This window comes from Myotis daubentonii, chromosome 16 (assembly GCF_963259705.1).
Source record: "Myotis daubentonii chromosome 16, mMyoDau2.1, whole genome shotgun sequence".
In the NCBI taxonomy this organism is placed as follows: Eukaryota; Metazoa; Chordata; class Mammalia; order Chiroptera; family Vespertilionidae; genus Myotis; species Myotis daubentonii.
Genome location: NC_081855.1, coordinates 24,041,347 through 24,064,925, shown reverse-complemented (window position 1 = coordinate 24,064,925; position 23,579 = coordinate 24,041,347). Strand labels below are relative to the sequence as shown.

The window sequence follows — 23,579 nt, the reverse complement described above, 5'->3', positions numbered from 1 at the left end:
TACTAGGGGCCCGGTGCACGAAATTCGTGCACTGGGTGTGTGTGTGGGGGGGAGTGTCCCTCAGCCCAGCCTGCCCCCTCTCACATACTGGGAGCCCTCAGGCGTTGAGCCCCATCACCCTCCAATCGCAGGATCAGCCCCTTGCCCAGGCCTGACACCTCTGGCCGAGGCGTCCGGCCCGGGCAGCGGGGACCCGCAGCTGCAGCAGCCCCATGATCGTGGGCTTCGCTTTAGGCCCAGGCAAGGGACCCCTAGCTCCTGGGACTGCCAGCTTCGACCGTGCCCAGCTCCCATCGCTGGATCCACCCCTACTTCCTGCTATCACTGGCCAGGGTGGAAAAGGCACCTGATTCTCCGATCATGGCTGGGGGGCAGGGCAGAGGCGGCCCTAGGGCCGCCTCTGCCCTGCCCCCCAGCTCTTAGCTCCCCCCTGGGTTTCCAATCACTGTCAGTGGCAGGGGGCTTCTTCCTGCTTTCCCTTTCACCTCCCTGCATTGTGCCTACATATGCAAATTAACTGACATCTTGTTGGCAGTTAACTGCCAATCTTAGTTGGCAGTTAATTTGCATATAGCCCTGATAAGCCAATGAAAAGGGTAGCTCGTACACCAATTACCATTTTTCTCTTTTATTAGTGTTGATGGTATTTTATGAAAAGTTCCTTCTGATGTCGTTATTTTGTGACTTTCTTTCCAGGAATTAGACAGGTTGGAAAAAGAACACTTTTGCTTGTGGTAGTAAAGAATTTAAGTAGTTTGAAGTCTTTCTTCCGTATGACCCCTGAGCACAGGTGTCAAAGAGCCTTTCGACAGCCCAGAAATGGGGAGGCTTCTTTGTGAAAAATAAAGTCTCAGCTGCAGTTTCCAACAGTGTGTCCTAGAAATAGTGATGTTACTATTCAGAGTATTTCATAGGAAATTCAAAATACTTTACATCCAATTTCCCGAAGCTCTGCATAAATCCAGTAACGGATGGGCATGGAGTCCACAAATTACTGTTACTGACATTTTACTGCAGAAGAATCTGAATGACAAATGAAAGGAAGGTAAGTCTGAACACACGTTATCAAGATATGAACACTTTCAGGGCACATTTCAATTCCTCATTCAATAGAAGTTATCTTCTCCCAGGTTCCCTTCACACCAAGAACTTTCAAAGTTATAGAAAAGCAGTTACTTCCTTACTCCCTGCTGACCCAAATTCTGCTCCCCATGGAAAGTTCCTATTTTCACTACCTCTGAGTTGCAGCCAAACCTCAAGTGACGGAGGTACAATGTCTTGCTTGGAAGCTAACTTTTCACAAAGAACACCTACACTATGAAGCTCTGATGGATAAATAGTCTGCAGGAGAATGCAGGTCCACCTGTGTAAACACTGTGGTAGGAGGCTGAGCGTCATACCTTCTCTGAGACCGCAGTGAAGATCATGGCGTGAGTCATAAGTGACTCACCGAAAGTCAACCTCTCAGCTTTATTCATGTTCTTCAGGGAGACACCAAACACTAACTCATGGTCATAGCTGGAAAAAAAAAAAAAAGACAGTACAGAATAAAGAGAGTATCATCAAGGGGATAAGAGAGCTTCTGGTTGTAGAAGAAACAGAAAGGGTCCAACAGCTCCATGTAAATATGGGCTGTAGCTCTTCAGAGAACTGAGTACATGCAGAATTCAGTCTTTCAATGGCGCTCCATTCTCTAGTGTCACAAGAGTACTCCAGAAAACACAAACTTCCCATCTCAAAAGTTGGTAAGATGAGCTTGGATTGTTATTTTGGCAATTAAACTTAAAAAAAAAGCTTTTGAAGTAATTTATTTCAATAATTTACACAGTAATCAATTATTTTTTTTTAAGTGCCTTTCTCATATGGAATGGCTTTTTACGAATATCCAACAATTTCAATGCAGACACGAAGTATGATCTTGACTTCCCAAGTCAGAGCATAGAAATATGTGGAGTTTTGTTAAGTGTCTTCAAGCTCTACAAGATGGGAAGAAAGAGACCCGCTCTCAGGCCAGCCCTACTCTTTGGGTGAACCTCAGCCGAGTCATTTCGTACCAAGAGTGCACTCCAAAAGCAACAACCCACAAATGGCTTTCTATTTTAAATTCTTGCACTCACACATTCATGTCACTGAGGCCCAGCTTGCCATTGAAGTGTTTTCCAACATCACAGCCAAACCACACAGCCTAGAAATAGAGGAAAGAAGAAGAAAGTCAACATAAATCCTATCTTCCTACTACACCAAAGATGTGGAGGACGAGGTTTTAACCCCAAAGCAGAAGACACAGAACAATACCAACCTCTCCATCTTTGATGGAGGCAGCAACCATCTTTTTCAATAAGTCAATGGGCTGGTTGTTATATAGAGTTTTTCTCCCTCCAACCATATTGCTTAGGTAGTCAACCGTGTAAAGTTTGTTGTACTTGTGCTGGGGCCGAGGGTCATTCACTAAACAAATCTATTGAGATCAAGAACATGTTGATGAGAACCTGAAACCAAGAATGTCAAGCAAGACACATACGTCTCCTCCAAGTTCATATGTCTGCATCAAAGCTCATCACCTCTGCCTACAAGAATAAGCATTACAAATATATTGCTAAATAACAGAGAAACGAAAGGTGGCAAGGTCACTGAAAGAGTTCATTGCATATTCTAATTATCCCAAGGGACACATTTGGGACCGGCATCTTTCCTACTGGCAAGAATTACCCCAAAAGTAATTCTGAAGAACTGCATGCAGTACGGCCAGATGGAGATCCCATCACTATAAGATCCCTGCTTTCAAGTGACAAGACGGGCTTAACACCTAGCAATACCTCAACGGAGTTGGGATTCCAATAATAAAACATTTACTTATGAGAGGGTCAGGAGGACAATAAAGGAAGGGCGTCTCTGGTCATCTTGCTAGGCAGTGGAGGAGACCTGAATGAGGGCAGGAGAAACTAGGATGGGACATTGCTCCCTTCCATGAGAGTCCCCAGAGTGGGGCGTGGGGAGGGTGCGTTCCAGAGGTACTCTGAAACCAAACTAAGAAACATTTTTATTGTCTTTGCACCTGGGAATGATTCTGGGCCCCAAACCAGGGAAGATGTGGGAATTAAACTGACTGCTAGCCTACAGTTAGAAAAGTCTCTGAAGAGAGGCAATGGGAATCCTGATATGATCAACTTTATTAAGTCCATCAAATACCTCAGAGGAAGCAGGGAAAAAACGTTTGTTTAGTTTCTAGTTTGATGATCATGCATGCTAACCCCGGAATCTTACAACCTTCCTGGTAGTCAACAGGCATTTGAAAGTAAACAGCCAGTGGCTGCCAGTGCCAGTCTCCAACCTTATCTTCCATATTGAAGAGTGGCTTGACATGTTCCCTGTAAAACTCCAAGGGTGTTATGGGGCCAATCTTCTGATAGTTTTTATCTTTGTCTCGATACTCCCAGGTGAATGTCTCTGGTGGATTACCCAAACAGATGCACACCACTCGGAATACCTGCAAGAAAGGAGGAGTACAGATGAGTGATGGCTAGCAGAAAGCGTTATTTACCTCTTCATTTTCCTCAAACTTAGGAAATGTAAGAAATCAGTGGCTAAATTCAAGCCAGAAATTTCACAGGAAATCTAATATTGTTCCAAAATTTGGAAGGTTAATGTTCAGGATTTGATATCAGTCAACTTCTGAATTCTTAAATAAACACTCTGAACAATACAATTCTGAAATATTAATATTTAGTGCTTAGTATTTGCCCTGCAAATTAAACTTCCTTAGCCAAGAAGCTGCGTACCACTGATACATAAGACCTGGGTTGCTGCTCTGCTGATTACATTTCAAGTGACAAATAATGACATATATTTTATAAATGGGTTTCCTTCCCTTCATTCTTCTAGGTTTTGCTTTGATTGTGACAGGGGTCTCCACTCAGAGAAAAGTCATTAACTTTTCAGTTGAATGACAATGTCTGATAAAAGTATTATTAGAAAAAGAATAACTTTTAGTAAGTAGTAAGGTACCACTTTTTGGGTTGTGAGACCATACATATTTCCTAATGATGTCACAACACCTTTAAGAAAGCATCATAACAATCAACCTTTATATTATTTTCATTGGAGTATAGAAAGTACTTCTTCTCTTTTTAAAAAAGTATTTTTATTGATTTCAAAGAAGGGAGAGGGAGAGAGAGACAGAAACATCAACGATGAGAAGAGAATCGTTGACTGGCTGCCTCCTGCACACCCCACACTGGGGATTGAACCCACAACCTCATATGTGCCCTGACTGGGAATCGAATCATGACATCCTGGTTCAAAGGTTGACACTCAACCACTGGGCCATGCCAGCCTGGCAGTACTTCCTCTTCTCTATCAAATGTGCTATATCTTTAAAAAACAACAACACTATAATCTGCCCCTTCTTTCTCCACCCCAGTCACCACTGTGATCCAGTTTCATCACTGACTATCTGCATTATTTGAACCATACATTTGTATACTCCATTACCTTCAAGAGCAAAGAAACTTATATTTAAGTGTGCCTATTTTGTGCTAGATACTAAATATCTGTTAAGTTTACGTGATTCTCATAACACTCTCTTAAAGTATAATTTTCCCTCCTTCTATCTTTTTTTCAAAAGAGATCAAGGTTCAAATTAAGTAACCTATTTAAGGTCACATAGCCAGTAAACAGCAGAGCCAGGCTATGAACAGAGGTCACACACAGTAAAAAAAACACGTGCTTCTTGGGTACAGGGTTTAAAGGGGAACATTTACTGAACATCTACTATGCCGTACTACAATCTCTGAATACTACATCTCTTATTCCTCTAAGTGATAGATGTGGTTCCCATTTTTTTTTTTTTTTTTTTACAGATAAGGAAACCAAAATTCAGGGAAATAAATTGCTTGACTGATGTTACAAAGCCAATAAATGGCAGAGTTAGGATTTGAATTCTGAATTCACTTTAGTGCTCTTTCTATAACACCACGAATTAAGCATTTAACATTTACTATCACTTTCTAGGTTTCTCCAAAAGATGATAATAAACTTCTTATGGGTAAGGACCAGGTCATGGATACTTTGTGTCTCCTATAGCACCTAGCACTATATCTGACCTAGAAATAATAGCTGATCTGAACGTTGTTCCGTTCTCCACATCACTACAGGATGAATAATTTTAGAAGCACCACTTTCTTCAAGTCACTTTCCTGTTCAACAGTCAGGAATGCTTCCTGAGAACCTCCTACAACAAATCTAAACTCCATGACCTGATTTATTTTTTTACCTTTTCTAAAACTTTTTTACATAGGCATAACTTACATTCAGTAAATAGCGAAGTACACTAACCTTAAGTACACAGATCAATTCAGTTTTTTACATATACAGACACCCATGTAACCACCATGAAGATCAATCTGTAGAACAGCTGCCAGAGGTTCTCTGGCCCCTTTGCAGTCAGTAACCCAAACCTCCCTCAATGTAAAAGCCCATTCTGACTCACATACCCATTCATTAGTATTGCCTGTTCTTTAACTGTATGTAAATGGAATCATACAGCATACTCTCCTTTGTATCGGGCCTCCTTTGTTGATGGAATGCTATGAGATTCACTTATGATGCGGTGAGTATCAGTAATTTGTTCTTTATTGCTGTGTACTATTCCATTGTGTAAACATGTTACAATTTCTCTTCTCTCCTAGTGATGGACAGGTGAATTGTTTTCAGTTTGGAGTTATTATAAATAATGCTGCTTACAACATTTTTAACTAAACAGCTTTTAAAGGGGTTAAAGGAATTTACATGCTCACCAGCAAAGTAAGAGAGTTCCAGTTGTTCTGCATTCTTGCCAATACATGGCATTATAACTTTACTTTTTTGGTGGGTATGTAATGTGGTTTTAATTTGCATTTCCCTGACAAGCATGGTAGGATTTTAAAGGCTCTTACAGCTTCACCCATCCTATTTCCCATCCTGGACTCTGAACTGCTGCCAGGCTTATCTGTGTCTATCTTTACTGCCTGCTCAAGGCACTCAGCTCACTGTCACCTTCGTAACTTTGTCTCCTGTGTTCCTCAGACCCCAATCCTAGTCCCATGCTTTAAAGCTCAATGCAAGATGCCCTCCTCCAGAAAGTTTCCACCAGTTATTCCAGGTCACATTAACAGCCCCCTTTGCTAAATACTTCTGGCATAAAAATGTAACATTCCACAGTGCCATTTACGTTTCTCTAATGTCTCCCTCATTGGCCTTAATCTACTAGCGACAGGATCTGGGTCTTAGAATATCCCACCGAATCCTAGAAGAACCACATTGAAAACACTTTTCTTAAATCCAAAGTTCTTCTCCAGTGGCTGGTGTGAAATTTGAATGTAGGAATCCAAACTGCGCTTCTGCTCTCTTTAAAAACACTCTGATGACGAGGCCTTACTCACATGTATAGGCAATGCTTCCCTAGACTCCAACATCCAGCACTAGGTCATACATGCCAGCTCCAGTCCACTTCTGACTGACAGACCACGGATTCACACCCGCCACAAGCTGATTACAGTAGATGATCACCTATCAATTCCATTTGTAATTAAGGACACATCCTTCTTTTTCCTCTAGTTAAAGGAAGAACAATGGCTCCCAAAATATTGTTATTTTCTCATCTCATAGATTAGAATCTTATACATTGGCAAATTCTGTACTGGATGGAGTGATTGCCTAACTAGTTTTTTTAAACTTCAGAATGAGGTGTGCCAAGTACAGGTAAGATTAGGGCGGCCAATCCTACGCATGGTGTAGTCATTCTTGGAGCGGTGGAGCTACTTTCCCTTTTAAATAATGTCCTCCTAATTCTATGGGCTATTTCTATCCCTCTGATCTCAACCAGGGCAAGAGGATCACAGAGGATCACCTGAGCCAAATCATAAAGGCACTCTAAAAGCAGGCAAAGGGAAGGCTGAGAGAGCAAAACAGAGCGATAGCCTATAAGAAACACACCTCTCCTTGGACCTCCGCTCTGGAGAACGCTCTTCCCTCACTTTCCTCTCCCTTCAGAGATGTCCGCTCCCACCTCTGTTCTAAAGAGAATCATCTATGCCTGCCTGCTTTCTTAACCCCCACTCTCAGCACACCATTTAAGGAACTTAGTTTTTGGTGCTCCTTAGCCATTCTTGAGGAGTTGGACAGTCAGGACTTCTCCAGATTGACTTCCAGGGAAATTCATTAGATACCCAGTCCCTACCTGGCTTCCTTACCCATCAGGGAATGTACACCCAAGATCCCCCAATTCTTAGTCTGCATCCACATGTCATCATCAACCGCTGAAACTGCAGTGTAGCTATTTCTCTTCATCATCCCCAGAGCATGCTAGGCCTCAAAAACCCTTGGGACACATTGGAAACTGATACCACGGTTCAAATTTATTCTCCGAACCAAAGCTAGAGAACAAGGGCTAAGTCTGCCAATGACATTAGACCTATAATTAAGGATAAAGAGACTCTTAATCCATGTGTTATTATGGAAGACCGAACCTGCTTCTACTGTCTTTTAACAGAGACAGATTAAGCTACAGAAGAAGTTATGCTTGCCTTTCATTTGTTATGCTCTGTTTTCCAAGACAGCAACTTCCTTTGCTAGGATTTACTGTGTGGTTTATGAGCCTGAACCACCTGAGAGCATCTCCCTTTTAATGTTGTATCATTCTCAGGTTGGTTGCCACCACAAAAAAGCAGCAGCAGGGCATCACATTAGCAACTGCAATCGAGCTACTCTAGCCATGGATTAATGAGTGCTGGGATTCACATGGACCAGAGAGTCATTTTGTATTTGCACAGCATCAAGGCCAATGATGCTTTATGGCAAATGGCAACTTTATCCTGAGGACATTGCCACTGGTAACTATGGTCAAGACAATGACAATGAGATGAGGAAAGTTTTACAGACTTAAATGATATGTATTTTCAACTAGTAATTGTTGTCACATGTGTACGAACATCTGTGGGATTGTGATCAATTCTTTTTCCAGGTCAGTCCGGCCCAATGAAGATTAAGACAACAGCTCTAACTGGTTTGGCTCAGTAAATGGAGGGTTGGCCTGCAGACTCAGGGGTCCCGGGTTCAATTCCGGTCAGGGGCGTGTGCCTTGGTTGCGGGCACATATCCATGGGGAGTGTGCAGAAGGCAGCTGATCAATGTTTCTAACTCTCTATCCCTCTCTCTTCCTCTCTGTGGAAAATCAATAAAATATATTTAAAAAAAAGACTAAGACAACAAAGTGAATTTCTGTGTACTCTGAAATACATCCTAAATATAAATATGAATGTTTTACACTCTAATTTACATAGTACCTTATTGTGCACTTGATTCCCTATCTAAAGTAAAAAGTGTTCAATCATTTCCTCCTTCTCCCCCAAAATACAGTAGAATTCTATATTGAATCCTTTTGCAGGATAAATTCTTATACCTTATTGCATATGTTTTATAAATGTGAACTTTTATCAAAGGTCCAAATAAGGAATGAATGAGAATAAGGATGGCATCCCTTTCTCCTGGATTTTAGTAAAACTGTGATTTTAGACATGCTGCATTGTTTTATATCTAGAGCCATTCCCATTCAAGTCAGTTCGTAACACGCTGGAAGGAATATCTGGCTCCAAGCCAATTAACAAGAGTTAATTAAACAAGCTCTAATTTTAAATAATCTCCAGGGTCCCTGATACTGTATTTTCTTGATAAGAGACTCTGCGGTTCTGAAATAACATTCCCTGTTCCCAAAGGCACCAAACCGGCAGTGAGCTCTGCATATCCAAGTGTGCTCTCTGGTGGGCAACTCGGGAGTGTCACCTGCTTCTCATAAAGATGACCTTGGCATTCAGGACAAAAAAGACACCGGACACTGAACACAAGTCATTACACAGAACTGAAGACTGTGAATAACAGAAGCAGGATGGGAAACAGGAAAAAGGAAAAGGACACAGAAAGCATGAGACATGACACACAGGGAAAAAATTGTGGCTCCCAGTTTAAAGACAAATGACGTGGGATTGAGTTAATTTCCATCCCCATGGTAACTAGCAGACAGACATTGAGTGAGAGGAGGAAGGCAGGATAGAACAGTTGACAACCAGTCATAAATACGTAGGAGGGCGAGAGTTTAAAGCCAGCTAGCAGTGGCTCTCAACCTTCCTAATGCCATGGCCCTTTAATACAGTTCCTCATGTTGTGGTGACCCCCAACCATAAAATTATTTTCATTGCTACTTCATAACTGTAATTTTGTTACTGTTATGAATCATAATGTAAATATCTGATATGCAGGATGTATTGTCAGGGGTCGCGACCCACAGGTTGAGAACTGCTGATACAGGCAGACACAATATTGAATTACAATAAGATCTAAAGCACTGGAGAAGCATTAGCTACGCCTACTGGAAATATGCATAGTTACACTGTCCTTAGTAAGTTATTAAGGACTCTAACTTTTTAGTTTCATTGATGGACAAACTAGGCTCAAAGGTAAAATGACCTATTGATCCGAGTAGAATGGCCACAAGTACATATAAGTGGTTACAGAAAATAGCTGAACTTTGAAGAAAGTTCAGTGCTGCTGGTAAATGAGCTAGTTCTAAGAGGGAAGGACTAGGGACCTTGGTGACCACAGAGAAAGAGGAAAGAAGGGAAGATAGTTCTCTACCGCTTTCTGGTGGGGATCTGTTTTTAAAATAAATAAAAACCCACACAGCCTGGCCTGCAAAAGCAGGCAGGGAGATACTTTCTGGAGGCATTATATATATTTTCAGGCCAAGAAAACACATAAAAAGGTACATTTAAAAAGTATGTAATGTTAAAGGAAATGAGCGCATGTGGGGAGCTCCACATAGATTATAATAGTCGAATGATGATCTTGAAACCACTTCTAGAGTGTTTTTTGTTTTTTTGTTGAGTGGTTTTTGAATCAAAGAAATCGAAATTTGGTGTCTAGACCTACTGAATCTGCATTTTAACAAGCTCTCCGGGGTATTCATACACACATTACAGTTTGAGAGCACTAGTTTAGACCACATCTATTCTTTCCTCCCGCCAAGGCCTTGCTTCAATTAGCTCTCATTTACATATCCCTTTCCACACACTGGTTCCCTCACAGCCCCAACCGCCCAAGGCCTTCTCTCCTAGCTGCAAGCCCCCTACTTCAAGATACCATAATATCACCAGTTCTTTCCTTTCCCTTGTCCCTACATCAACCTGGTCCAAACCACTATAATCTCTCATGTACACAACCGTAAGAGCCTCCTAACTGGCCTCCCCACTTCCGCTCCTCTTGTTTTACAATCCATTCTCAAAGCACCAAAGGGAATTTTTTAAAAACAAAAATTAAGCCACAACACTCCCCAATGTGTTGACCCACTCCCCAATGGTTACCCCAACTCCTTATCATGGCCTATACGCCCATATCGATTCTTACTTCCTCTAACAGAGGTCCTCAAACTTTTTAAACAGGGGGCCAGTTCACTGTCCCTCAGACATGGCACACAGGCGCACTGCGGGCCCGGGACGAGTCGGCTGCTAAGCAGGACAAGCAGCAGCGGCAAAAACACCCGGCGGGCCGGATAAATGTTTTCCGCGGGCCGCATGTGGCCCGCGGGCCGCAGTTTGAGGACGCCTGCTACAAGATCTGTTTCAGCCACTAGCACATTCTTTCCAGGTTCGAGTCCCAGTGCCTCCTTTCCGTTGCTCAGAAAGACCAAGCTTTCTCCCAGTATCGGCTTTTGCACTTACTCTCCGCTCTGTCTGGTACCCTGCGTCTGATCTTTGGTAGCTGAATTCTTCTCATTACTTATGTATCAGCTTAGATTTATCCTCAGAAAGGCCTTTTAACATCCCTCTTTATTCTCCTAACCACTTCCCCAAACTTTATTATACTTCTCTACAAATAAGTTTCTTGTTTTGCCCTTTAATTTTTTTATTGTGACTTGGCTGTATCCATTGCTCATTTGTTTTGCTTTATATTCAAATTTATTTAAACTAAAAAAAACCACACAAACAAAAACCACCAAAATAATTCACCCATTTCTCCCACCCACCAAACCCACACCTCTAGCAACCTGTTCTCTGTATCTATGAGCTTGAGTTTTAAAAATATATACAGATTCCACATATAAGAGAGATCATTTTGGTATTTCTCTTTCTCTGTCTTATTTCATTTAGCATAATGCCTTCAAGATGCACCCATGTTGTCACAAATGGCAAGACTTCTTTCTTTTCTTGTGGCCAAATAATATTCCACCAAGAGTATACATATACACACATATACAGTATAATACACACATCTTCATCCATTCATCCATTGATGGACAGGTAGGTTGTTTCCATATCTTGGCTATTGTAAACGCATGCTGCAATGAACATGGGAATGTAGCTATCTTTTTGAAGTATGTTTGTTTTCTTTAGGCAAATACCCAGAAGTGGAACTGCTGGATCATATAGTAGTTCTATTTTTAAAATCTGCGGACCCTCCAGTATCCTCCATCATGGCTGTATCCATTTACACTCCCACCAACAGTGCATTAGGGCTCCTGTTTCTCCACTTCCTTGTCAACACTTGTTACCAGTATTTCTAGTCTTTCTGGCTATTATAACAGGTGTGAAGTGATACCTCACTGTGGTTTTGATTTGTATTTCCGATGATTAATGATATTGAACATCTTTTCGTGTACCTGTTGGCCCTATGTATGTCTTCTTTGGAAAAATGTTTATTCAGATCTTCAGCCCATTTTTAAATCAGATTGGTTTTATTTTTGTTTTGCTATTAAATTGTATGAGTTCTTTACATATTTTGGATATTAGGCCCTTATTGAATATATGATTTGCAAATATTTTCTCCCATTCAGTAAGCTAGCTTTTCAGTCTGTTGATGGTTTCCTTTGCTGTGCAGAGCTTTTTAGTTGTATGTAGTTCCACTATATTCTGCTTTTGCTTTTGGTGTCAGATTAAAAATTGATCACCAAGGCCTATCTCAAGGAGCTTAATGCCTATGTTTTCTTCTAGGAGTTTTATGGTTTCAGGCCTTAGTTTCTAGCTTTAATCCATTTTGAGTTAATTTTTGTATAGGGTATGAAATAGTTACATTCTTTTGCATGTGGCTGGCAACTCAACACTATTTATGAAACACTGCCCTTTCCCCATTGTATATTCTTGGTTCCTTTGTTGTAAATTAACCGTACATATGTAGATTTATTTCTGGGCTCTCTATTCTATTTTATTGATTTATGTGTCCGCTTTTATGCCAAACCACCTTATTTTAATTACCACAGTTTTGCAATACAATTTGAAATCAGGGAGGGTAATGCCTCCAGCTTTCTTCTTTTTCAGGCTATTTAGGGTCTTTTATGGTTCCATATAAATTTTAGAAGTTTGTTCTGTTACTGTGAAAAATGCAATTGGAATTTTTATAGGAATTTCATTGAATATGCATATTATTTTGGGCAATATAGACATTTAAACATTAATAATTCTTCCAATCCATGAGCATGAAGTATCTTTCCATTTATTTGTGTCTTCTTCAATATCTTTCATTAACATCTTTTAGTTTTCAATAAACAGGTCTTTCATTTCCTTGGTTAAATTTATTCCTAGGTATTTTATTCTTTTTGATACAATTGTAAATGGTATTGTTTACTTAATTTCTCTTTCTGATAGTTTATTAATGGTGTATAGAAATGCAACAGATTTTTGTACATGGATTTTGTATCCTGCAACTTTACTGAATTCATTTATTAGTTTTCAGTTTTTCAATTGAGTTGCTAGGGCTTTCTATATTATATACAACAGGTCATCTGCAAATAATAACATGCTTAACACTTAGTAGGTTCTCAATAAACACTTGTGAAATTAATCAGTATCAATTTTTTCCTTCTCTCCACTGTCAACCGTCTCAAAACTATCTTCCGTTTCTTGACATGACGCCCTCCTCTCCATCTAACTCCTACCCTTCTCCATTCCACTGACACTATTCTACAAACAGCCTATTCAGGAAACCCAGCAGCCTTTTTCAGTCTTCAGACCTATGGGCCTGTCTGCAGCACCTGACACTGTACCAGAACAGAGTTCTGGCACTTGGCTTTTATAGGAAGAGATGTTTTATGAAAATACGTATTTTTCAGAATTCTTTGTTCAGGTTTGTTCTATCCTTCTATTCTTCCTCAGGGGATTCAACCACTCCTGAGGCTTCAGCTATCTGCACTGTCATCACTATGACGTTGCTAGTTCATTCTTTTTCCTGAGCTCAAGGACTGTCCCTATGCTTGAAACCCAGTTCCAACTGGACTGGGCCTTGGGATCAGGCACTTTAAAGGCAATGCTCCTCCTCTTCATGGTAACCTTTGAAGAGACCGTCTCTGGAAGGATAAATAACTGCTAACACAATTACAAACCAACATAACTGATTTGGGGGGTGGATGGAGAACAGTGTGGGAAACGGACTTTTCACCTGAGGATATTTTTCCACTGATTTTTTAGAGTGGAATAGAGAGGGAAAGACAAAGAGAAACATTGATGTGAAAGAAACACATCGATTAGTTGCGTCCTGCAGGAGCCTTGACCCCAACCAGGGCCTGGGCCCAGGAGGAGCGTGCAATGGAGGTACATGCCCTTGACCGGAATCGAACCTGGGACCCTTTGGTCTGCAGGCCGACACTCTATCCCAGGGGTCCTCAAACTACAGCCCGCGGGCCACATGCAAATACAAATATTGTATTTGTTCCCGTTTTGTTTTTTTTACTTCAAAATAAGATATGTGCAGTGTGCATAGGAATTTGTTCATAGTTTCTTTTTAAACTATAGTCCGGCCCTCCAACGGCCTGAGGGACAGTGAACTGGCCCCCTGTTTAAAAAGTTTGAGGACCCCTGCTCTATTCACTGAGCCAAATCGGCTAGGGCTACTTGCCTTTTTATATTAAAAAAAAATTTCAATCAGAGACATCTTTAAAATAAAAAATAAAAATATAGATAACTAGGATTTTCTCAGGAAAATAAATTTTGTAGGTCTAGAGCAAGTCTAGGACTATATAATGTTAAGAGCTGAGAGCCACTGCTATGGAATCTCCTAAGCAAATAATAATGGCTTCTTGTCTCTTTTCATGGCACTGACAAATATTCTTTCTAGTCTTTGTTTTATGTTTTGTTTTTAACAGAGTTTTTGTAGAGAATACATTAATAATCCGAAGGGGATCTGGAGGCTAAGAAAGAGTAGATGCACTGAGAAAACACTGCAATAGAGGTGACAACATGTTTCTAAAACAGATCTGACTTGTCTGTCACCTCACCAAGCAACCTATACTTGTCTTCCCTCAGAAAGAATGCCTTAAGCATAAACCCCTTTCATTCAAAGCTGTCCGGGCTTCATGACTGTTAATCATCATTTTGATACGCCTACAAGGCTAGGCGTATCATAGGTACTAATCAGTGGCTTTAAAAGCATAGCTACACCCCTCATTACCGAAGAGTCAAGTTCAATAAAAAGGAGTCATTTGAAGATTGTAAAATCTAAAAATCTACCCTACAGAATTCTGTAGTCAACAGTTTAGGCAGAATCATTAAGTAAATAATCCTAAAAGCATCTATACATCGGGATTTGGTATGATAAGGTCTTACTATTTTTCCAAGGTAAGAGTAGAGGAAGAAAGCTATGTGAAACGTATCTGCCCTAATTCTTATTAGCCAATCTCATGGTCAGGAGTGGACCTTAGATATATTCTTTAAAAGATCATTAAAGCAAACATCAAAAGCCAACAGGATGTTTATGATCTGCAACAAGTATTGTCTGGGTCCTTTTCTATAACTGTTTATAGAAACGTCATCCTTACCATACCCCACCATCTTACTATAATCATTAATGAAAGCAAGTTATGCAGAGATATGGCTTCAAAAAGGGAAATCAATCCAAGCAAGAAGGACAGAGAACTGACATTTATTGAACAACTGCTATGTGCCAGGCATTATGCTTGCATTCTTACACATAATTTCTTTTTGATTCCCACAAAAATTCAATGAAGAATACATTTTAAGTCCCAAACTGAATCTTAGACAGATTAAGTAATTTACCCAAGATCACAGAGCTATTAAGTGATAGAGCCAGAACTGAAACTCATGTCCATCCAATTATTTTTTTCTACTACACCCAGATGCCTCTCTTAAATAAGAACATTTAAGAAGTAAAGAAAGAGTTAAGTATGAGATAATTTAAATGTACTTGGCAAAATGAAATCTCTGCATTCATTCATTCAACAAATACGTAAGAAACAGTTAAGGATAGGCTATACATTTGAATAAACTTGAGATTTGGGAGCTTAAGGAGCCTGACCCAGGTTACAAGGCTGTTAAGTAATGAGAAGATCAGAACTCAGACGTCTGACTCCAGACCATGTTTCCAAATACACTACACTTCCTCTCTAAAATTCAAAGGAAAACATCAGTGTTGTCCATTGCAGTAAAAGAAAATTGTTAGCTGAGTGATTCCTAGTAATGGGTCCACGAGATGGAAAATGGAAATGATGTTTTTCTTAAAGCAATCTCAGAGGTTTATGCATATTCATCTGGATTATGGGTGGTATTAAGTAATATTCTCCTTTTTTTTTAATCCTCACCCAAGGATATGCTTATTGATTTGTTAGAGAGAGAAGAAGGGGGAGAGAGAGAGAGAGAAACATTGATGTTCATCCAATGGTTACCTACCATTTGCCCCAGACCAGGGAGCACACCTGCAACCTTTCGGTACACAGGACATATAATCAACTGAGCCACGCTGGCCAGGGCTTAAGTAATATTCGTAACTGCCTTGATGACCACCTTATATTTGTTTAATGCTTTTTAGGTTTTCCAAATGTTTTCTGATATAACCATCAATATATTATTATGCATATATTATTCTCATCTTTATTCCTATAGAATAAAGTCAAAAGTCTTGGTACTCCTAAGATTCCCTCACAGCTCTGCCTTTCTAGCTTAATTTGCTACCAATCACACTCACAAAATTTATGTTTCAGCTACACTATTCTCTGAGAATTCCACCTTTGTTCATGATATTCCTTCTGTCTAGAATGGTCTCTAGCGTAAGATTTATAATGATCCATGTGTTTCTTTTTCTCAAGAGATTGAGCTCCTTGAGAGTAGAGATTGTATTTCTCATCTTTGTATTCCCTGTGTCAAACTCAGAGAAGGTATTCATTATTTAGTAAGTGAATAAAAGAATGAATTATATAGACTACTAAACTGGTAATTAGAAGATGGAAGTACGTGTAAGTCCCATACTAAAATGCAAAGTCTTTACCTCAGTTTTTCTAGCTGTAAAATAAGTAAATTTCAATTCAATTCAACATTTATTGCAATGACTATACTTCCTAATCAGTTTAATAGATGGGAATATTCTGAGTGTTCCTTAGAAGGGTCACAAAAAATCCAAATAATGGTTATTACCTCCTCCATCATGGCATCCTGTGTGGCTGAGATTTCTCCTTTGGTTGCTCCACTGTGTACGAGGTTCCGTAGTCGTATACAGAATTCTCTCATCTATGACAGAAGGTTACTCAGCACCACAATATTTACCAAATTCAACTGTAAATGAACCTAACAGACCAATGCTAGTTCTATTTTGAAGAATATCTCAGCCAAGACCTAGGGCAAAGTTCATAAAAGCAAATGTGAGTTCCCCCAACCAGTCTACTTTCCTTAGAGAAAGCAGGAGACTTAATGATTATGCCATTAAATCACTCTCACAGATTTTTATTTAGAACTTTACTGGTTGTCTACTTCTCTGCCAAATCATTATGACCATGGCTATGCCAACCCCCACTATAGTTTTCATTTTTGTTGTTTTCAATGTTTAGAGATGCCAAAGTTAAAGTAAGTCTGAAACCTAACCACGATGCTAAAGTGGATTTTGCTGTTATCTGAAGTGGAACCCAATGCTATACTATTAATGATCTTTTAGCCTGTGGATTAAGAATCCCCAGCGTTTCCTGGGTGGAAAATAATCTGCTTCTAATATTGGGGAAACACATCTACAGTTTATTTTAAAAGGTAAGCTTTCTCCCAGGGATGACAAATCCAATTTAGCCTCATAGATCAGGACAGCAGATTCTGGCAACTCCCGGTTCTCAAAAAAGATGTCTGACTGGCATCCCTGTAGGATTTAGAATCCTCCCTGGGAAATGGGTTATGTGGAGAAGACATAATGACTTATCAAGATAAATGAAGCAATAAAAAGCAGTTCAGCCGTAACCGGTTTGGCTCTGTGAATAGAGCGTTGGCCTGCGGACTAAAGGGTCCCAGGTTCGATTCCAGCCAAGGGCATCTGCCTTGGTTGCGGGCACATCCCCGGTGGGGGTTGTGCAGGAGGCAGCTGATCGATGTTTCTCTCTCTCATCAATGTTTCTAACTCTCTATCCCTCTCCCTTCCTCTCTGTAAAAAAATCAATAAAATATATTAAAAAAAAAAAAGCAGTTCAGTGACTACATCAGATAGTTAGTGTATGAATAAACACGCTGATATGGCTTGGGGAACCCTGTGAACTCAGCTTATTCTTTAAGGAAGTGTCACAAACAGTTCTTTATTGCTTTACGGGTACAAAAAGCTGTCCAGCCCACCTCCACTGGAGCCAAGTGAGAGGCACAGCACCCAGTGTGCTTCTGGCCCATATTAACGAAACACGGGACGTTCTTTCCTAAGTACCCAGATGGAAATATTAGGATCAACAGAAATAAAAGTGGAAGATTCTTAAAAAGAAAAAAACACACACCCTAATTTCAATTATTTTTAAAGTTAATATGCGCCTACATTGCTTTTGAAAGATACTGGTTAGACAACTTGTATATCAACTGTACACCGAAACGGCCAGAGATCCCCTTGGAAAATCAGTTGGAAGCGTAAGGTAAGTAACCCAACCCCACCCTGCTCTATACGTTGTACCTTGTGGTTCAGAATATCATTCATCCTTCTGGTTGCCTCTGTTGTATGAGATTCAGGGAAGCACTTCTTAGGAACTACACCATATTTTTCTAAAAAAAAAAAAAAAATTTAGTGTTCAATAAGGTAAACGTATACTCTAGCACTCCAACATTAGAGAGCCTGGCAAAAAATAGCCATTGCTTCAAAAATTAGGCCATATTTTGTTGGTCTAATTCAGAAAACTTAATAATCATATGCTTCATAAAATTAAATAGGTTATTTAAAATCCATATGTATCCATCTATCTTAGAATTAATTCTATTCTTCTTACCTATTGTACTTTGTAAAGTGCTCAGCATGATGAGGTTTTCTCAAGACAACCTTTTTTAGAATAAGGACATTTTCAAACAGCTGCAGTTTCATTGTGTTTCTTGACTACACCAATGGACAAGAGATAAGCTTTTTCACAGAAAGTGCTGGTTAATACAACTTTTTCTTCTCCAACCCATTCTTCACAGTACCTATCTCCTTACCACCCCTGGCCAGGTGGTTCAGTTGGTTGGAGCATCATCTCATACACCAAAAGGTTGCAGGTTCAATTCCCGGTCAGGGCACATACCCAGGTTTGTGGTTCGATCCCTGGTTAGTTGAGGTGAGTATGAGAGGCAACCAATCGAGGTTTCTCTCACTCTCCCTTTCTCTCTAAAAATCAATAGAAACATACCCTTGGGTGAGGATTTAAAAAAAGCTATTTTATAGGTGAGCACGTGAGATAAAAGCTCTCAGAGCTAACTATATACCCTTCGGGGAAACCAATTCTATTCTGTACATAACCACCAAAGAAACGGCCCGTGCCTAACTGCAGAACCTTGCTTAATCACGCTGTGTGTCACTTCCATCGCTGTGGTTCTCAACCTTCCTAATGCGCGGCCCTTTAATACAGTTCCTCATGTTGTGGTGACCCCCAACCATAAAATTATTTTCGTTGCTACTTCATAACTGTAACTTTGCCACTGTTATGAATCGTCATGTAAATATCTGATATGCTGTATGTGTTTTCCGATGGTCGCGACCCACAGGTTGAGAACCGCTGCATGAGAGAAAGGCTCTTACCAACAATATTGACAAGCATATCCCATTGTCCACCATCATTGGCAGGATTCGAAAGCAAATACTGCACCAGCCTGCCATCCTCAGGTTCATCCTTCTGGGCTGTGTCCACAAACGAATTTAAGAAGAAGTAACAGCGTTCAACCTAGAGTGGAGAAATTAAATAAAATTAAAGGAAAAGATAGCTAATACTTTTATTTGCATTGTCAACAGAATAAGAGTCTTAGAACTACTGTAGACCAAACACAGTAGATTTTAATGGAGTACCGGGGTTGGCAAAAGTAGGTCTACAGTTGTCCGTATGGAAAAAGACATGCAGGTTATAATTATTACCGTAGTTTATTAACTGTGTTTCATGTACTCACAAGATCAGTACTATAAACCTATTCTTGCCCACTCCGGAATAACTGACATTCGTTTCAGGTGGGTTTTTGTGTGTGTTTTTTTATTTTTTATTGAAGCATAATTGATATAACCTTGTATTAGTTTCAGGTGTACACAGTAGGTATTTTTAAACCAAAGTAGGTAACTAAATATCAGTATCTGGGCTCACAAAAATATTTAAAGTTTCTTCTTATATTTGAGTGTACACATTCTAGGCAAAACAAGGCATTACTTTATTTTTAAATAAAATCTGATATTTAGAGCCTTCAATCATTAAACATCTATTGGACACTTACATAATATACATTTTAAAGATTTAAAACACTGAATAAAATTACTTACTGTTTTCAGTCAAGTACCACCCAGAGAAGGAATGCAAAACGTAGCCACCTACCAACCAAAAGTAGTTCTGCCTTTGAAAAAGTCAACTTCGAATACTTTGGAAATCAGAATAAATGGTGTCCCGACTATAAATGGAAGTGGGACTACACCTTGAAAAGCAGGAAATGAAGAGACAGTCTCTACTAAGGTTGAGAGTAAAACAAAAAGAATCTTTCAAGATCAGTTCTATACCTTGTCCCAGAAAAAGAGGTAAGCTTGACTAAACTCAAATTCTTCAATATTTAATTTCTTCATGAGTGGAATTCTCATAACGTTCAGACAAGAAAAGATCCAGCATCGCCCTGAAACAAGAAAGCAAACCAAGAAATGATGATGAGTGTTCACATAGGTTACATTGTATTTCCCAACAATGAACTCATGAAAAGATCTTGAACAATTTAAGACTAAATCAGGAAGAGTAGAAATATTCAAACAAAACAAGAAAAATAATAATTACTATTTGCATTATATATATGCAAAGGCATAATAATCTTAACATGTAAAAAAATCTCTTTACATATCACATAAAGAATTCATAACCAACCACTTAAGAAAATCACATTAGAAATACTGATTTTTTTTTAAAATATATTTTTATTGATTTTTTACAGAGAGGAAGGGAGAGGAATAGAGAGTTAGAAACATCGATGAGAGAGAAAGATCGATCAGCTGCCTCCTGCACCCACCCTGGATGTGCCTGCAACCAAGGTACATGCCCTTGACCGGAATCGAACCCGGGACCCTTCAGTCCGCAGGCCGACACTCCATCCACTGAGCCAAACCGGTCAGGGCAGAAATACTGATTTCTAATACTGATTTCCAATGAGAAACATGATAGAGATCATAGGTAATTTAATGTCCAAAAAGACACAAGTGGTGACAAAAAATCTTTTAAGTTCATTATCAAACACCTAATAAGTGGGGAAACATTATTTTTTAATTTATAATGCCCAGTATTGGCAAGGATTTGGGGAAATAGCATTATGATACACTCTGGATAGCAATCTAAACAGATACTAAATATCTGAAGGAAATTTGGCCATACATGGGAAAAGCTTTAAAAAGACCCGACCCTTTAATCTGGAATATACAGTATATGCTTTAATATAAGGTAACGCTAACATAAATCAATTCCCCTTCTCCCATGGAGAATTAAAATATTCTCCACATGCATCTTAGCATCAGAGCCTTTGCCACGACTAGATCCACTCCTTCGATCAGAACACATCATTTTTCTAACATCCAGTATGTCTGGATCACAGCAATGTTTTGAATCCATTCATGATGCTGGCCCTGCACACTTCATGCCATGCCTCAACTACACAATCACATTTGTCATTCGCCCTGTAAGTGGATAGTCACAAACTCTACAATGTTGCCACTTCCTGTACTGACTTAAGCGATCTTTACTTTAGAAGGCGTATTTACAATATCCAGGAATAGACTGTGTTCAAATTTTTTGCCTTTTAAAAATGTGATTCAATCCATATATCTCTGGAAGCATCCAAAACTAGCACAAATCGAGGTCACTGCAGAGTAATGTCCTTTGAGTACCATTCTGCTGCGAGAATGTCCTCCTCATTTAGATTCCTTTCGCTGTAGCTGTTCTCCGGACAGTAGTGCCAGACAGTTGGTAGGAAAACAAGAAGTCCTGATCAGTAAGACACGAGAACTGGGTAGTTCTCTGTATTACAAACTGCTCTATTGATCTTATCTGAGCCAACATTTGCTCAAGTTGTGACCACGAAGCACATTTAAAACTAACATTCGATGACATGTGGATGCGACCAACATTGTGCCTTTTCCATTTTATACACAATTGCCTTCAAGGCAATTTGGGGGTGTCCCCTAGGAAATGAACATTCTTGCATGGTCTGTTTGGTACCAAGAGCATAACCTCCAGGACATGGGTATGCAAGCATTTACCTTCACAGAGCATCATGAATTACATGCACACGGATGACCATGGACTTACCATGTCGGTGCTCAAATAAAATAGACTAACAAGCCACGAGCACCAAAACAAGCCCCCAAGTCCTGTACCTGAACCCGCCTTCCCCTGCACCTGTTCTCCAAGAGCTTCCTACCAGTTCTTTCAACGCGAACCTCTGCTCCCCTACGGCTTTTCCTCCAACGGGAGGGACCCTGTCTGGAAGGTCAGGGCCGCTTTCGGAGCCCACCTGAGGCCTTCTGGTTGGTGACCGGCTTGCCCTCCTGGGCCACGGCGTGCTGGAACACGTGCTGCGCGGCCTGGACCGTGGCCCTCTTCAGGCAGATGTCCAGCAGGTCGTGGGTGGTCCCCACATTCTGGGCCAGGACGAACTGCGGGTCGGAGTTCAGCTTCTGGATCAGAGCGGCCACTTTCTCCGAGTTCAGTCCTGCGGGGAGACCAATGGGATTATCACCCCAAACTGGGGCGGAAGGGGGCTGATCGGGGACTCCCGCACCCTGGCTCCTCCGACCCCAGCCCCAGCCCTGCCCGCCGCCCGGCCCCTGGGACGCGGCGGAGCAGCGGGGCGGGACCCCGGCCGGCTGGGCGCGGAGGGGGGCGGGGGGCTCACCCGCGCTGCTCATGGCGCCCGCGCTGCCCGGTAGGGAACCGTAGATCGGGGGGTCCTCAGGCGAGCGCCCGGGCTGCACGGCGATCGCGGCCTCGGAGTCCCCACCTGCCCTCGCACCCCGAGCGCCGGAAAGAGGAAATGGGCTCGGCGGCGGCGGAGGGCTGGGGCCCGGGAGAAACGGGGTCCGCGGAGGGACAAACCTCCCTCCCTCGCGTTGCTGAGTCAGCGGGAGGCTGGCGGCTCCGGGGAGGGCTGCGGGGGCGGCGGCTGACGCGCTCGGGGCGGCCGTGTCCCCGCCCGGCGGCTCCCGAGGCCCGCCCCTCCCCAGCCGCCCTCCGCTGCCCACGGTCCCCGGGCGGCGCCCGCATCCTCGGCCGCTGCGATCCCGCTTCCCGGCCCCCGGGGCGCCCCGTGGGAACCGGCCGCTCCCAGCGGAGTCCCTGGCTGGCCCGCAGCCCGAACGCTCTGGCGCTGGGGGAGGGACTCCGTGCAGCCTTTGCAGCGCCCGGAGGGGCGGAGGGCGGCGCGGGGGCCGCACATTAAGCACAATGTATCCAAAGGCTCTTTTAAACAGAGTATTTTTTATTGATTGATTGATTTTAGAGAGAGAAACATAGACTTGTCCCACTTAGTTGTGCATTCATTGGACGCTTCTTGTCTGGGCCCCCGACCCAAATCCAATGCAAGGGAACCGCAACCTTGGCCTGTGGAGGATGCTCCGCGACCCGGCCAGGGCCCAAGGCTCTTCCTGTGCAGAGAGCGTCCTCGGCTGACCCGTCACTGCGTTTTCAATGGCAACGTGTTGCTTGCATTCTAGTCAGAACCCAGTGCTTGTATTGAGGAGAAGTTGCGCGTTCCCACCCTCGCAGAAGCTGCTAGCACCGTTCTGCAAAGATGCACCTGCTCGTTTTAAAACAACTGTTCATTCTGGCTCCATGGAGTTGGTGTCTGCTACCGAGACCAGCGTGTACTGTGGGGTTTAAGTAAAGGGAATAACGGAGGTCAGTCTTAAGCATCTAGGCCGTTTTGCCAGATGCTCTACAAAACCTGCAAACGAGCCCCCGCCCAGCCCCACCCCCACCCCCGCCCCCAAAGAGCGCAGCTGTTTTCCCAGGTTTTGAGACTGTGAAGTCCTTTGGTGTTGTTCTTGTGCTCTGAAATCTCAACCCTTAGCCAGATGATGGGAGGGGACCCACAGGTGATAAAGCAAATACATCTTCCTTATCATTG

At 41.6% G+C, this 23,579-nt stretch overlaps 1 protein-coding gene across 3 annotated transcripts in view; it reads right to left on the bottom strand.

Moving 5' to 3' along the window:
• The window catches only part of BLMH (bleomycin hydrolase), a 41,311-nt gene extending 18,650 nt beyond the window's left edge, over positions 1 to 22,661 (bottom strand). The window contains exons 1-11 of one of the 3 annotated variants that reach the window (XM_059669253.1): positions 22,350 to 22,661; positions 21,969 to 22,166; positions 19,981 to 20,090; positions 19,027 to 19,168; positions 17,935 to 18,023; positions 16,443 to 16,535; positions 3,332 to 3,487; positions 2,300 to 2,458; positions 2,118 to 2,185; positions 1,401 to 1,518; positions 928 to 1,023 (exon numbers count right to left, since the gene is read on the bottom strand). In XM_059669253.1, coding sequence (XP_059525236.1) covers positions 1,009 to 1,023; positions 1,401 to 1,518; positions 2,118 to 2,185; positions 2,300 to 2,458; positions 3,332 to 3,487; positions 16,443 to 16,535; positions 17,935 to 18,023; positions 19,027 to 19,168; positions 19,981 to 20,090; positions 21,969 to 22,166; positions 22,350 to 22,362 — 1,161 coding nt within the window. In that variant the 5' untranslated portion in view covers positions 22,363 to 22,661 and the 3' untranslated portion in view covers positions 928 to 1,008. Of the gene's footprint in view, positions 1 to 927; positions 1,024 to 1,400; positions 1,519 to 2,117; positions 2,186 to 2,299; positions 2,459 to 3,331; positions 3,488 to 16,442; positions 16,536 to 17,934; positions 18,024 to 19,026; positions 19,169 to 19,980; positions 20,091 to 21,968; positions 22,167 to 22,349 lie in introns of those variants that run through there. The other 2 variants (XM_059669252.1, XM_059669251.1) reach the window with 2 other exon arrangements.
• Positions 22,662 to 23,579: the final 918 nt, after the last annotated feature.